Source organism: Chionomys nivalis, chromosome 9, assembly GCF_950005125.1.
Source record: "Chionomys nivalis chromosome 9, mChiNiv1.1, whole genome shotgun sequence".
Lineage (NCBI taxonomy): Eukaryota > Metazoa > Chordata > Mammalia > Rodentia > Cricetidae > Chionomys > Chionomys nivalis.
Window position 1 is genome coordinate 61623767 of NC_080094.1, and position 15232 is coordinate 61638998.

General features: G+C 38.8%; 1 protein-coding gene across 1 annotated transcript in view; it reads left to right on the plus strand.

Annotated features, from left to right (window-relative positions):
• Ryr3 (ryanodine receptor 3) overlaps nt 1-15232 on the plus strand; it is a 526065-nt gene that overhangs the window by 277144 nt on the left and 233689 nt on the right. The window contains exon 19 of the mRNA XM_057780394.1: nt 11024-11216. Within this exon, the coding sequence (XP_057636377.1) occupies nt 11024-11216 (193 nt within the window). The remainder of the gene's footprint in view (nt 1-11023; nt 11217-15232) is intronic.

Below are 15232 nucleotides of genomic sequence, written 5' to 3' on the forward strand. Positions count from 1 at the left end.
GAAAGAGCTGCACTTGGGAGCCATTTCTACACTGACCACTAAATGGCCATCATCTTATCACCCCAAGTCTTCGTGCTCAAAGGAAACCAGACCTTACATACCTGCAGAAGACTCTGCATAGAGACTGCAAGAACATGAATCACAGAGTGGATGGAGCATATCGGACTCTGGTTTCAAAGGCAAATGAGTCATTCTCAAAGGAAAAGCTTTACTTCATCTTTTTCCATGCTGCAGCAGTACGCTTAGGCACTTAGGAAACTCTTGTAGCTATTTGTAGACACTTGGGAATGAAAACGTTAGTGGATTCAGAGGCAAAGAAACTAACCACTGTACATAAAAAAGAGCCACACTTTTGTGCGTTTCAGGACCTAAACATCATAATTGCATTATTCCATAGCTGTTCCTGTTCAGCTCTTCATTGATCCTATTCTATGTCCTATGCGGGCAAGCAAGCTAAGTGATCCAGGCCACACTAATCATCTCTAGCGGGGGCTCTGTTTTGTTGGAGAAGTGAGAACAACTCAGCTTTGCAAAGGCTTATTGTAAGTTCGAGCGTTACACCCGCTTCATGATATAATACTACAGAGGTGTAGCAAGGGTCTCAGTTACAGAGTTGTGTCCAAGGGTCTCAATCCCTTAGTCTCTACCATCAGGTGAAATTTAGAGAAGACAGTGTCCGTGACATTTATACTTCTCCCTCTCCCTCCCTGAAACGCAATGCTTCCTAAAGTCCAGGCTGTATCCTGACTGCTCTAGCCCCACACAGGACACATCTATCTTTCAGGCATTCCAGGTAAATATATCACCTTGTGCTTCAGCTGAAGAAATAAGGAGTCTGTTAATGACTCCCACCAGGACTGCAGGGAATTTGGGGCAGCTGAGGAAAGGGAATTATCTGGTGAATAAATGGCACGGAAATAACACTCAGCTTATAGGGAAAGATGGAAGGTGATGAGGGAGAGATACTGGAAACTAGTCATGACAAATTTTTTTCTTTTTCTCAAGATTGAAATTTCCAGGTTGATTAACTTTATCCTTATCTGTGTGCATAAATTAAGCCACTGACTGGAACTGATCTGTAACATATTTATTAAGGAAAAATCGATGTAGCAGCTGGAAAGAATTGCAATGCTAACATTTTATCAGTGAAAAGGGTCAAGGAAAGAATAATAACTCTGCCATGCATACAATTGTTGCCAAATTGCTTACTTTGTAGAGACTGTTTCTCTAATTAAAATAAGATGTAAAAGTTGGAGTGCGTGGCACATGCCTGTCAACTCAGCTATCAAGAATGTGGAAGGAGAAGACCCTCTTGAACCCAGGGAACAAAACATAGCTGGACTATAGTTTGAAATTGATAGTTGCTAGGGAAGGGAGTTTTCTTCAGTGGAGTGACACTGGGTGTATCAACCACTAAGAGGTGTGGTTCCTTATCTCTCAGTGCCACATAGAACTCACAGAGGACTTGAAGGAGAGGGGAAGAGTAGACAGTAAAACCACAGCTCAACACTGCAAGTTTCACTGTGGTTTATAAGAGGTTTAGGAAGATGATGATTCCCGTGAACTTCATGTTTATCTATCAATGTTCTGGGTGCCTTTAAAGTTATGTCCAAAGTCACATTTCATTGTTCGCTAGTTCCCAAGTCACAGATGTGTTGGAAATTGTTCATCAAGGATATTTTCTGGATGCTAAATAATGTAAAAGGAAACATTTTACTGTTAACACCCATTTTAATGGAAAATCAGAAAGGAAGAGTGAGACAGAGAAGGTTTTTCTGAGTTTCTTTCATTTTTTTAATTTGTTTTTTACATACCAATTCCAGTTTCTCTCCCTCCTCTCCTCCAGCTCTCCCCTTCCCTTCACTCAACCTCCATCTACTCCTCAGAGGGCAGACTTCCCCTGGGAAGTCAACTAATCTTGTCTCATCACCTTGTTGAGGCAGGACCAAGCCCCCATCATGCCTAGGCTGAACAAGGTTATCTCCTCATAGAGAATGACCTCCACAAAGTCAGGTCATGCATTTTTGTAAATGAAAGTTTCTGTCCCACCCAGTCCTGCAGCCGTTCAGTCCCAAAGAAACATACAGAGGCTTATATTAATTATAAACTGTTTGGCCTATTAGCTCAGGCTTATTATTAACTAGCTCTTACAACTTAAATTAGCCCATAATTCTTGTTTGTGTTTAGCCATGTGACTTAATACATTTTCTCAGTGAGGCATTCTTATTTTGCTTCCTCTGTGTCTGGATAGTGACTGCATCTCTTCCTTTCCTCTTCCCAGAATTCTCTTAGTCTGGTTGCCCCACTTATATTTCCTGCCTGGCTACTGGCCAAGCAATGTTTTATTAAGCCAATACGAGTGACAAATCTTTAGTATATAAAAACATAATTCCACAGCAATGCATTAGAGTTAGAGCCAGTGACCCCATATACTACCCAAGCCACACCATTGTCACCTGTACTCAGGGGACCTAGTTCAGTCCCGTGCAGGTTTCCCAGTTGTCAGTCTGGAGTTAGTGATCTCCCTCTGGTTTGGGTCAGCTGATTCTGTGGGTTTCTACATCGTGGTCTTGACCCTTTGTTCATAGTATCACTTCTTCATCTCTTCACCTGGAGCTCGGCCCACTGGTTAGTTGTGAAACTCTGCATCTGCTTCCATCTGTTTCTGAAAGGGGGTTCTAGCTTCTCTGGGGTTGTGGACTTAGGCTGGTTATCCTTTGTTTTATACCTGGTATCCTCTTAAGAGTGAGTACATACTATATTTGTCTTTCTGGATCTAGGTTACCTCACTCATAATAATTTTTCTAATTCTGTCCATTCACCTGCAAATTTAAAGATGCCATTGTTTCTTTTAACCACTGAATAGTACTCCATTGTGTAAATGTTCCACTTTTTTTATCCATTATTTGGTTGAGGGGTATATGGATTGTTTCCAGGTTCTGACTACTACAAAGTAATGCTGCAATGACGGTAGTTGCAGCAAAATGTTCTTGTGGTGTGATTGTGCCTCTTTGGGTATATGCCAAAAAGTGGTATTGCAGTGTATTGAGATAGATTCTGAAATTTCAGAGAAATCACTATACTGATTTCCACAACAGCTGTACAAGTCTGCACTCCCACCAACAATGGAGGAGTGTTTCCCTTACTCCATCTAGTCTCCAGTATAAGCTGTCATCAGTATTTTTGGTCTTAGCCACTCTGATCTTTTTAAGATGGAATCTCAGAGTTGCTTTGATTTGCATTTCTTTGATGAGTAAAGATGTTGAGCATCTCCTTAAGCCCCTTTCAGCCATTTGAGATTCTTTTGTTGAGAATTTTCTGTTTCTATTTGTTCCCCATTTTTAAATTGGATTATTTCATAGCTTGATGTGTAGTTTCTTGAGTTCTTTGTGTATTTTGGAGATTGACCCTCTGTCAGATTTGGGGTTGGTGAAGATCTTTTCCCATTCTGTAGGGAGCTGTTTTTCCTTGTTAACCATGTCCTTTGCTTTATAGACGCTTCTTAACTGTAAGAGGTCTCATCTGTTAATTGTCACTCTCAGTGTCTGTGCTGCTGGTGTTATATTTAGAAAGTGATCTCCTGTGTCAGTGTGTTCAAGAGTACTTCCCACTTTCTTTTCTATGAGGTTCAGTATGGATGGATTTATATTGACATCTTTGATCATTTGGATTTGAGTTTTGTGCATGGCAATAGATATGGATCTATTTGCATTCTTCTATATGTCGATATCCAGTTATACCAATACCATTTGTTGAAAACGCTTTCTTTTTTTCCCATTTTATATTTTAGCTTCTTTGTCAAAAATCAGATGTTCATAGGTGTGTGGGTTAAAATCATGATCTTTGATTCAGTTCCATTGGTCCACCGATTTTGTTTTTGTTTTTGTTTTTGTTTTTGCCAATAGTAACTGCTTTCATTACTGAAGCTCTAAAATAGAGCTTGAAGTCAGGGGTGGTGATGCTTCCAGATGTTCCTTTATTGTACAGGATTGTTTTGGCTAACCTGGGCATTTTGTTTCTCCATGTGAAATTTAGTATTGTTCTTTCGAAGTCTGTGAAAAGTTGTGCTGGGATTTTGATGGATATTGCATTGAATCTGTACATTGCTTTTGATGATATTGCCATTTTACTATTTTTTTAATCCTACCTATCTAAGAGCATGGGAGGTCTTTCCATTTTTCTGATATCTTTCTTCTGCATTTTCATTCTTCAAAGACTTAAAGGTCTTATCATATAGGTCTTTCGCTTGTTTGTTTAGAGTTACCCCCAAGCTATTTTTTGTTGCTTGTGGCTATTGTGAAGGGTGATGTTTCTCTGATTTCTTTGTCAGTCCATTTATCATCTGTATATATGAGGGATACTGATTTTTTTGAGTTACTCTTGTATCCTGCCACCTTATTGAAAGTATTTATCAACTGTAGGAGTTCCCTGGTAGAATTTCTGTGTTCACTTATGTATACTATCATATCTTCAGCAAATAGTAAAAGTTTGACTTCTTCCTTTCTAATTTTTATCCCCCTTGATCTCCTTTTCTTATTACCCTAGCTAGGACTATATTTAATAGATATGGAGAGAGTGGACATCTTTGTCTTGTTCCTGATTTTAGTAAAATCACTTTGTTTCTCTCCATTTAATTTGATGTTGGCTATTGGCTTGCTATATATTGCCTTTATTATGTTTAGATAGGTTGCTTGTATCCCTGATCTCTCCAAGACCTTTATCATGAAGGAGTGGTGGATTTTGTCAAAGGCTTTTTCAGAATCTAATGAGATAAATATGTTTTTTTTTCTTTGGGTTTCTTTATATGGTAAATTACACTGATTAATTTTCATATGTTGAACCATCTGTACATCTCAGGGATGAAGCCTACTTGATCATGGTGGGTGATATTTCTGATGTATTCTTCGATTTGGTTTGCCAATATTTTATTGAATATTTTTGCATCACTGTCCATGAGGGAGACTGGTCTGTAATTCTCTTTCTTAGTTACATTTTTGTGTGGTTTGGGTATCAGGGTAACTGCAGCCTTGTTAAAAAAAAAAAAAGTTTGGCAGTATTCCTTCTGCTTCTTGTGTGGAACAGTTTGATGAGTATTGGTATTAGCTTTTCTTTGAAATTCTCGTATAATTCTGCACTGAAACCATCTGGTCCTGGACATTTTTTGGTTGAGAGGTTTTTTTGGTACTGTTTCTATTTCCTTATGGGTGATAGGTCTATTTAATTTGTTTATCTAGTCTTGATTTAATTTTGGTATGTGGTACTTATCCAAAAAATTGTCCATTTCCTTTAAACTTTTCAATTTTGCAGAGTACAGATTTTTGAAGTATAACCTGATGATTCTCTGGATTTCTTTAGCATCTGTTGTTATGTCCCCCTTTTTATTTCTGATTTTGCTATTTTGGATATTCTCTCTCTCTCTGAATTTTGATTAGTTTGGATAAAAGTTTGTCAATCTTTTTTATTTTCTGGAAGAACCAACTCTTTGTCTCGTTGATTCTTTGTATTGTTTTTCTTTGCTTCTATTTTATTGGCTTTGGCCCTCAATTTGATTATTTCCCACTGTCTACTCCTTCGGGTGAGTCTGCTTATTGTTATTCTAGATATTTCAAGTGTTCTGCTAATTCACTAGTGTAGGATTTTCCAGCTTCTTTATGTAGACATTTAGTGTTATAAGCTTTCCAATTCGCTTCCATTGTGTCCCATAAGACTGGGTATGTTTTGCAGTAATTTTTATTGAATTTTAGGAAATCTATAATTTCTTTCTTTATTTCTTCCTTCACCCAGTGGTGAGTTAATTGAGCATTGTTCAATTTCCATGTATTCGTGGACTTTCTGAAATTAGTGTTATGGTTGAATTCTATCTTTAAGCCATGGTGATCCAATAAGATAATGGGGTTATCACAATTGTTTTATATCTGTTGAGGCTTGTTTATTACCTGTTATGTGGTCAACTTTTTAGACAGTTCCATGAGGTCCTGAGAAGAAGGTATATTGTTTTGTGTTTGTGTGGAATGTCCTATAGGTGTCTGTTAAGTGCATTTGAGTCATAACATCTGTTAGTTCCCTTATTTATCTGTTAATTTTCCAACTGGCAGACCTGTCCAGTGGTGAGAGTGAGGTGTTGAAGTCTCCCACTATTGTTGTGTATGGCTTAATATGTGATTTAAGCTTTAGTAGCGTTTCTTTTACAAATGTGAGTATTTGTATTTGGGGCATAGATATTCAGAATTGAGATTTTCTTTTGGTGAATTTTTCCTGTGATGAATGTGAAATGTTCTCTCTTTTTTGTCTCTTTTGATTGATTTTAGTTTGAGGTCTGTTTTGTTTGATATTAGGATAGATAGCTACACCAGCTTGTTTCTTAGGTCCTTGATTGAAAATTTTTTTCCCAAACCCTTTCCTCTGAGTTGATATCTCTCTTTGAGGTGGAGGTGTGTTTCTTGTATGCAGCTGAAAGATGGATTCTGTTTTCTTTTCCAATCAATTAACCTGTGTCTTTTTATAGGTTAATTAAGTCCATTTATATTAAAGGATATTAGTGACCAATAATTGCTAGCTCCTGTTATTTTTGTTGGTGGTGGCGGCATTGTGTGTGTTTCCCATCTTTGGGATTTGCTGCTCTGAGATCATCTATTGCCTGTGCTTTTTGTGGCTATAGCTGACTTCTTAGATTGGAGTTTTTCTTTTAGTACTTTGTGTAGAGCTATATTTGTGAATAGGTATTGTTTAAATCTAGTTTTCTCATGGAGTATCTTGTTTTCTCCGTCTATGATGATTGAAAGTTTTTCTGGTTATAGTAGTCTGGGTTGGCATCTGTGGTCTCTTAGTATCTGCATAACACTTGACCAGGATCTTCTGGCTTTCACTGTTTCTATTGAGAAGTCGGGAGTAATTATGATAGGTCTGCCTTTATATGTTACTTGGCCTTTTTCCTTTGCAGCCTTTAATATTCTTTCTTTATTCTGAATGTTTAATGTTAAAATTTTTTGTAGTGAGGGAACTTTTTTTTGATCCAGTCTGTTTGGTGTTCTGTAAGCTTCTTGTTTTCATAGGCATATCCTTCTTTAGGTTTGGAGAGTTTTCTTCTATGATTTTGTTGAAAATATTTTTTGTGCCTTTGGGTTGAATTCTTTACCTTCTTCTATCCTGATTATTATTAGGTTTGGTCTTTTCATGGTGCCCTATACTTCCTGTTAATATATTCTGTTAAGCTTTCTTGGATTTAATATTTTCTTTGCTGACGAATCTATTTCTTATAACATATCTTCAGTGTCTGAGATTCTCTCTTCCATCTCTTATATTCTGTTGTTTATGCTTGTATTTGTGATTCCTGATTGTTTGCCCAAATTTTCCATTTCCAGAATTCCCTCAGTTTGTGTTTTCCTTATTGCCTCTATTTTAATTTTCAAGTATTGAATTGTTTTCTTCACCTGCTTGATTTCTTTTTCTTTGTTTTCTTTAAGGGATTTGTTGATTTCTTCCATTTTTTTTTTTGTTCATTTTTTCCTCCACGTCTTTAAAAGAACTTTTCATTTCCTCTTGAAGGGCTTCAATCATCTTCATAAAGTTATTTTAAGGTCATTTTCTTCTGCTTCATCTGTGTTGGGATGTTCAGGTGTTACTGTTGTAGAAGCACTAGTTTCTGGTAGTGCCTTATTGCTCTTCATGTTGCTGGATGAATTCTTGCACTGCTGCCTACCCATCGTCTCTTCCTCCAGTTGGTACAGGTGGAGCTTGTCCCTCAGGGGTTCCTCTTCCTGCAACTGGTGCAGTTGGTGGCTGTGGCTCTGTTGATCCTTCCTCCATGAGCAGGAATGGCAGAGGCTCAGGTGGTCGCTCCTCCAGGTTCAGGAGGGGCCATGGCTCTGGTGATCAGTCCTCTATGTGCAGGTGGGTCTGTGGCTCCCAGTGGTCACCGATGAGTTTCTGAGTTTAGTATCATTATTTCCTTTCAAAGCAGACTTGTCCAAAAAAGAGAGGAAATCATAGGACCTGAACTGGACTCCACAGTGAACTAAGGGGATCAGTCTTTTATCAACTGGAAAGATTGGAAAGATATCAACACTACCTGCACTTCACACTGTGCTCAGTTTTATTCCACATTTAAATAATTTTGACTATATGTCCCACAACAGTTATCAGGAGTCAGTAAATTGTTGAAGTTATAAAAACAGAGTCCAAAGTCTCCCCCCATGAATTGGAGATCCCCACTGGTGGCATTCTGCACTGTGGCCTGTGCAGTGTACGTTCCCAAGCTCTCTGTCTCGCTGGCTTCATTACTCCCATGTTCCCCAGTTCCTTCCTCAGCTTGGGCTCTTTCTTTCCCATTTATGGAGGATCCTGCTCACTCTCCAGGTCCCTGTGTCTCCCATGTTTGCCGACAGACAGGCAGAGTTGGCGTCTTCCTCTTCAGGGCATTCATTCCAATATTTATCCTTTTGTTGTAATTTTTATTCAAATAGCCACTCCCTGCCCAGAGACTGTGAACTTCTTAAGGACACAAAATGTGTCTTCTACTTTTGATTTTCAGTCCTAGAGATGGAGTCTGCCACAAAGAGAACTTCCTTATTATTTGTGATGGGGAAGGGTCTTCGATATGGCTTTTTCATTCACCTAAATCAGTTAGAGGGTGTATTTATTTTAAATTAAAAGTATGATGAATTTGCTGTTTTTTTTTTTAAATCAACCATTTAGTTTTTAATCTATTACTAAAATAGCAGTAACCATGGAAAACCTTGAATGGTTCTAAATTGAGATTAGAAACATCATCAAATATGTATTACAAGTTTTTTTTTAAAAAAAATAACACATATCTGCACTAAGAAAGCCACTTACTTTGATTCCCGGCCGGCCTGCAGCTCAGCCCCAAAATAACCACACAGAAACTATATTAATTAAATCACTGCTTGACCCATTAGCTCTAGTTTCTTACTGGCTAACTCTTACATATTAATTTAACCCATTTCTATTAATCTGTGTATCACTACAAAACTGTGGCTTACCAGAAAAAGTTCCGTCATCTATCTCTGGCAGGGCTACATGGCTTCTCCCTGACTCTGCCTCCTGTCTTCCATCATTCAGTTTAGTTTTCCCCGCCTAGCTTTATTCTATCCTATCACGGGCTCAAGACAGTTTCTTTGTTAACCAATGGTATTCACAGCATACAGAGGGGAATCCCACATCACATATCCATCAAGAGTAGATTTATTTTTATGATGTGTTCTGAAGTCATTAAAATCTAGCTTTATATATACATATGTGTGTTATGCCATAAATATAATATGATTTATCAGAAAAAAGTCCAAAAAGATTTGTCCATCTTTGTTTTGCTACACTCTGTGTGTATAATGTGTGTGTGCACATGAGAATTAGTGTGTTTTAATGGAAGGGTTTTTTTAGATTCTCTGACAATTTCATTGATTTTTTTAATAGAATTTTGGTCATTTTCATGCCTCCACCACCCTCTCACATATCCCTCTGATACTCCTCTCTCTTTTGCTGGAAACTTCCTTCTTCCCAATAAGTGCCCTCCTACTTGAATGCTTTTTTTTGTTTGTTTGTTTTTTGTTTTTTTGCCACTGAGTTTAATTAGAGTTGTTCACAAGAGCATGCATTGGGGATTATTTACTGGAACACTGGCAACCTGTCATTGTTTATACTTCTAAAGAAAATTATATCCCCACTTCCAGTACCCCTTAACTGTCCATTTGTCCATTATCCCTCAGTGAGAAGTGGGGCTTCATCACTACCCCCTACACACAAGGAAATGGTGAGAGGTTCAATCCCACCTAACTCATGCATAGACATCCACAGCTGCCATAGGCTCATGAATGATCAGCCTTGTTCTGTCGAGAGGACTCCGTTCCACAGCCCTCCTCTGCAACCTATGCCTCCTATCTCTCTCTCTCTTTTTTTTTTTTTTTTTTTTTGGTTTTTTGAGACAGGGTTTCTCTATAGCTTTGGAGCCTGTCCTGGAACTAGCTTTTGTAGACCATGTTGGCCTCTAACTCAAAGAGATCCACCTGCCTCTGTCTCCTGAGTGCTGGGATTAAAGGCGTGTGCCACCACCGCCCAGCACCTCCTATCTTTTTTAGGACCCTCTTTGTGATGTTCTTGAGTCTTTCAGGATCTTAATATGATGTCGTGTTGTGGGCCAAGCATTCCAAAGCCACTCATTCTCTGCATTGTGGAGTTACATTTTTCTTTTTCTTACTTTTCTACATAATGGTTAATGTTTATAATGAACACACAGTAATTATACAATTAAGAAACAAGATGTCTTTCTCTTATTCCTGAAACCCTATATTAATTTCAAACTTCTCCCTGCCTGCTCTTCTGTTCCCTGTAGAAACAGAAACCCGAGAGAAGGATGGGGATCAGGATGATAATAACACAGGAAAACAAGTTATTTTCTCACTGTTTTAGGTCCGAAGTCTTCAATCATTTTGTGAAGAAGAAAAACATTTCATAAGCACTAATGCAGATATAAATGACAATGTGTTTACCTCCTCATCTGAATAAAGCTATTTCAAGCAGTCAGACCTTATTGTGTGGTTTCCTGGCTAGAGGGGATTCAGTCCTCTCTTCTGGCTTTTCAAACAGTGTCCTATCTTTCTGAGAAAGCAGAAGGGAGCAAGACCTTCTCTTGCCTGTGACTAAACATCTATACACCTACATCCATGACTTCCACTTAGTAAAGGTCATCTGTCCGTTCCTTCCAGCCCCAGGGTAGTCTGAGCATATGCCCGGAAGACTCACTCCTCATCGTTCTTATTCTTAGTAGCTTCAGAGCTTGGTTCGTGTCAAGCATGATGTCTATCCACTCATCAGCTTAGGAGATAGTTTCCTCTTTCTTATCTCATGCAGTAAGGACTTGCATTTCCCACTATGGTAGTATATCCTGAACCCTTCGTATACTGCATGCTTGTTGGTTTTCCCCATCTCCAGTAGAATCCTCTATGTCTGTCTACCAGATGCATGCCTCCAGGGGCCTACAGTTTTATTTCTGTTCTCTACTCACCAGGCCGGATACCCAGAGCTGTGGCCTCAATCAACCAGCATCTGCTGAGGTCAGATGATGTGGTGAGCTGCTGCCTTGACCTTGGAGTACCCAGCATTTCTTTCCGAATCAACGGGCAACCTGTGCAGGGGATGTTTGAGAATTTCAACACAGATGGACTCTTCTTCCCTGTGATGAGCTTTTCAGCTGGTGTCAAGTAAGTGATGGCTGTAATTTCCTGGAAAATAGCTATGACCCCGCTTTAAGACTTTACCATCACCCTTGTGAGTGGAGGAACCAATAATTTTGTTTAGGGTTTCTTCTCAAAAGCCAAATATCTTCCAAGAAAGTGATGGCTTATGGGCAAGAGGCAACCAAACTCATCCCTTCACCTACTTACTACATAGATTCCTCCTACAGGAGCTGTTTTATATACTCAGATAAAATGTATGAGAAATTCTTGGGACAAAATAAATAGTTATAAATATATATACATATTTATATATATATGTATATATATGAACAATGCATGCTCTTTACAAAAACCTTGAAAGAAATAAGTACAAATATTGCAGTAAAAGTCACTTTTTTGTTTTTTCTAGACAGGGTTTTTCTGTGTAGCCCTATCTGTCCTGGAACTCACAATGGACCAGGCTGGCCTCAAACTCAGAGATCCATCTGCCTCTGCCTCCTGAGTGCTGGGATTAAGGGTGTCCACCTCCACCATTCAGCTCACCTTCAATTCTAATTCTTAGCTATGATCACTGTGAATATTTTGTTATATTCATCTTTTTGCTACAAATGTGTGTATACTTAATTGCAGTCACTGCGAATGCGAAGTATAATTTTTCACTCAGAAATAAGTAATGAGCCTTTTCCTGACTCATTAGGTACCCTCAAAATTATTTTTATGGTCACATAATCTCTCTTTATTTCACTTCCTCATAATATAGCCTTTACTTTACTGTTATGTTTTCATGCGAATTCTACTTCTATTATTACAGATAGCATTACTGCAGACGCACCTGCATATAACTCTTGTTCTGCATTGCTATTTTCTCCCTCTCAGAAAAAGGAAAATTGTATTATATTTTAAGATCCAAAATTTATAATGATGTGGCCAATTTGATTTTTAGAAAAAAAATTGCACAAACTGTTAGGAACTTCTTGTCAATAATTGCAAAGTCTATGTTTCTTTGAAAACCACAAATTTTTTCAGGATAGATTTGGCATCAAATCTAACCTGAACTCAAGTTGTAGCAAAGCTGTCATCGATAGAAATTCACCTGGTTTTCAATCTTTGGCAGCATAATTCCTATGGCTGTTGGTATGTTTAATGGAAGAGACATTAGTATGTCTGAATATTGGGTACTTCTTCTCCTCTGACTGGCGGTTCTGTTTGACATGTGTGCATGCTACACACAATCTCTTTCTTTTTTGAATGTTTATGAATTCCAAAGCCCAAATGACATCTTTCGAGATTCCAGATAAAATATCTGAGCCTGTGATATCATTTAAAGTGACATTATTTGGGGAGCTGGGAAGATTGTTAAGTTATGCACAAAAATACTTCCCTTCAATTCCAAGAACACATAGAAAACTAAGCTAAGAGAATGCATGAATTGTAAGATTGGTGCTGAGAGGGGAAGATGACCAGATCCCTGAGGATCACTGGACCAGCCAGCCCAGTGTACTGAGCAAATCCAAGGCCAATGAGAGACCCTGTCTCAAAAAGAGGCAATGATGCCTAAGGAAAAGCACCTAAGGTTGCCCTCTGACCTCCACTTACTTGTATGCACATAAGTATGTGGACAGCACACACATGTGAAAACCTAAGCACATCCAAAAAATAAAGCAGCATGTGAGAATGCCCAACTGATTGAATCCACACTAATTTTATTGTTTCTCTCTCCACCCAGTATTTTTGCTGGTTTTATGTTCTTAGCCTTTCTGATAATAATTTTGGATGGTTTTATTGTTAATCAAGTTATATTTAAGACTAATAATCTGTTTTCTATGCCTTTAATATTTTTCCAATTTATAATTTACCTTTTATGATTAATTTTTGTCCTATCTCCCCCTTTTAATTTAATGTAAGTCAAAATCGTAAGAATCCAAAATAGTACCACTCGGAGATAATATTATGTTTTGTATAGAGTTAGCATTAACTTGGACATTTATATGCATGCATTTTCCTATATCTTACTGCTTACTGTTGCATTCCCTCTTCTATCTCACTCTTCTTATCAGATGAATGCTGCTTTAACTCTCTTGTTACACATGTAAATGTCTGTAAGTCAAGACCCCATAAGAAACCTCTTTCCCAAAACCGTCTCAGCCATTCTGTCCTCGAGCTCTGTCTGTGTTTTAAAGAGCTCAGAACTGACTGAACAGGACGTAGGAGTTACAGTTACAATCACGCTTGTATCCATGAATGGCGTGGAACAGTGCAGTGGGAGCAAGGGTGACAACGAGAGCCTAGAGAGGAGTGAAAAACAGACACTGCACAGCTCCAGGGTAGGACTTTCAGAACATAACCACTGGCGTAGGCTTTAGCACTTCCTGAAGTGCTGAACAAAGCCAGACAAGTTCATTTATTTTCAAAAGGAGATAAGAACGGATTAGAGCAAAGTCCCTCTAACAGTCTGGAGGGACTGAGGGTAAGTCACAGTGCACATCTTCCCAGCTCCATTCCCTGGGAGCAGGGACACCAGTGCAGCACAGCCACACCAGGGTTGTCACGCTGGCCCAGAACCTGCTCTGGAGAAACAGGTGACCCTGAATTGTCCGCACCTAGAACCATATTTGTCTGAGTGGCTTTTGGCCTCAGTCCATCCTCAACAATTTCCCCAATCTGTTCTTTTTTGACCAGTACCACTCACTGGCTTTAGATTATTTGCAGAGAGAAAGACAACTTACTTCCTAAGATCTCACTTGTGAAAACATTTAGATCTTTATTTTTAAAATTATGTATTTATTAATATTTAACACTTTTAATAAACATGTTTTTGTTAAAAATTTTTATTGTTTGAATATTTCATCTATGTATATGATGTGTTTTGATGAAATAAAAGCCTATTCCCTCCCCTCCAACTCCTGCCATGTTCCTCCTCCACTATCCTTCCTAGTTGTATGTGTTGTTTTTCAATTACTGAGCCCAAATGCATGTTTCTGAAATGCATCATCAGATGGCATCTTTGCTCCAGGTTAGTGCTGCTTATATGTACATGAGTGTAGAGCCATTACTAGAGCATGAGTTGCCTTCCAGGAGCCATGTTCTTGAAGAAAACATGCACTCTCTTTCCCAGCAGTCATCAGTTGCCAATCCTCTTCAGCTGGAAATGGCACTTGCCCCCACTCCCCCATCTTGCTCAGGTATTGAGTCACAGCCACTGTGATGCGATTGCACCGTCCTACGCAAGCAGCACGGTCTCACTGAAGTCACCCCATCACCTTTGACTCTTCTAATCTTCCCAGAGCCCCTCCCACCGTGATCCTTGAGCATTTGGAATATGAGGGGTTGTAATATAGATAGACATCCCTTGTGTAAATTCACATTTTCAAGAGACCGTCTCCTCAATCTGCTACACTTAATTTTTTCTAAGTATTTTGCATTACATCTACCTTTGCAAACTGCATAATAATTATTTGTATGTGTGTTTGTCTGTATGACCTGTGTGTTCATGTGCAAGTGAATCTGAATGTGAGCGCATGCATGCCACAGTGTACAGAGGCCAGAGGACAACCTCAGGTGTTATATCAGTCCTCACCTTTCACCTTGTTGAGACAGGTTCTCTTTTGTTTTTTCTGCGGATTGCTTAGCTAGCCTGCAAGTCTTTACTGATTCCCCCGTCTTCCTGTTCTATCTCCCAGTTGGGAAGTGCTGGGATTAAAGATGCTTGTGCTTCTGCAGCAGCCTTTAGCAGATGCTGAGATCTAAACTCGGGTCATCTGGCTGGCTCACTTCACACTTCACTCACTGAGCCATCTTCTAGTTTGGTAATTCTTAGTCATTATTTCACCCATTCGGACTCCTTCAAAGTAATGAGATAGGGTTTCCATGTCTGTGATTTTTATTTGGTTTGGGTGAACCTTGCTTTGGAATCCTCTCTTAACCAGGAACTTCAGAACAGGTAAAGACATAGGTCACTGAATGCCATGCATAGAGACATTTCTAGCATCTCATCTCTTTCAGCAGATCACGTAGCACACAGTTAACAAAGAAGTAAAGTT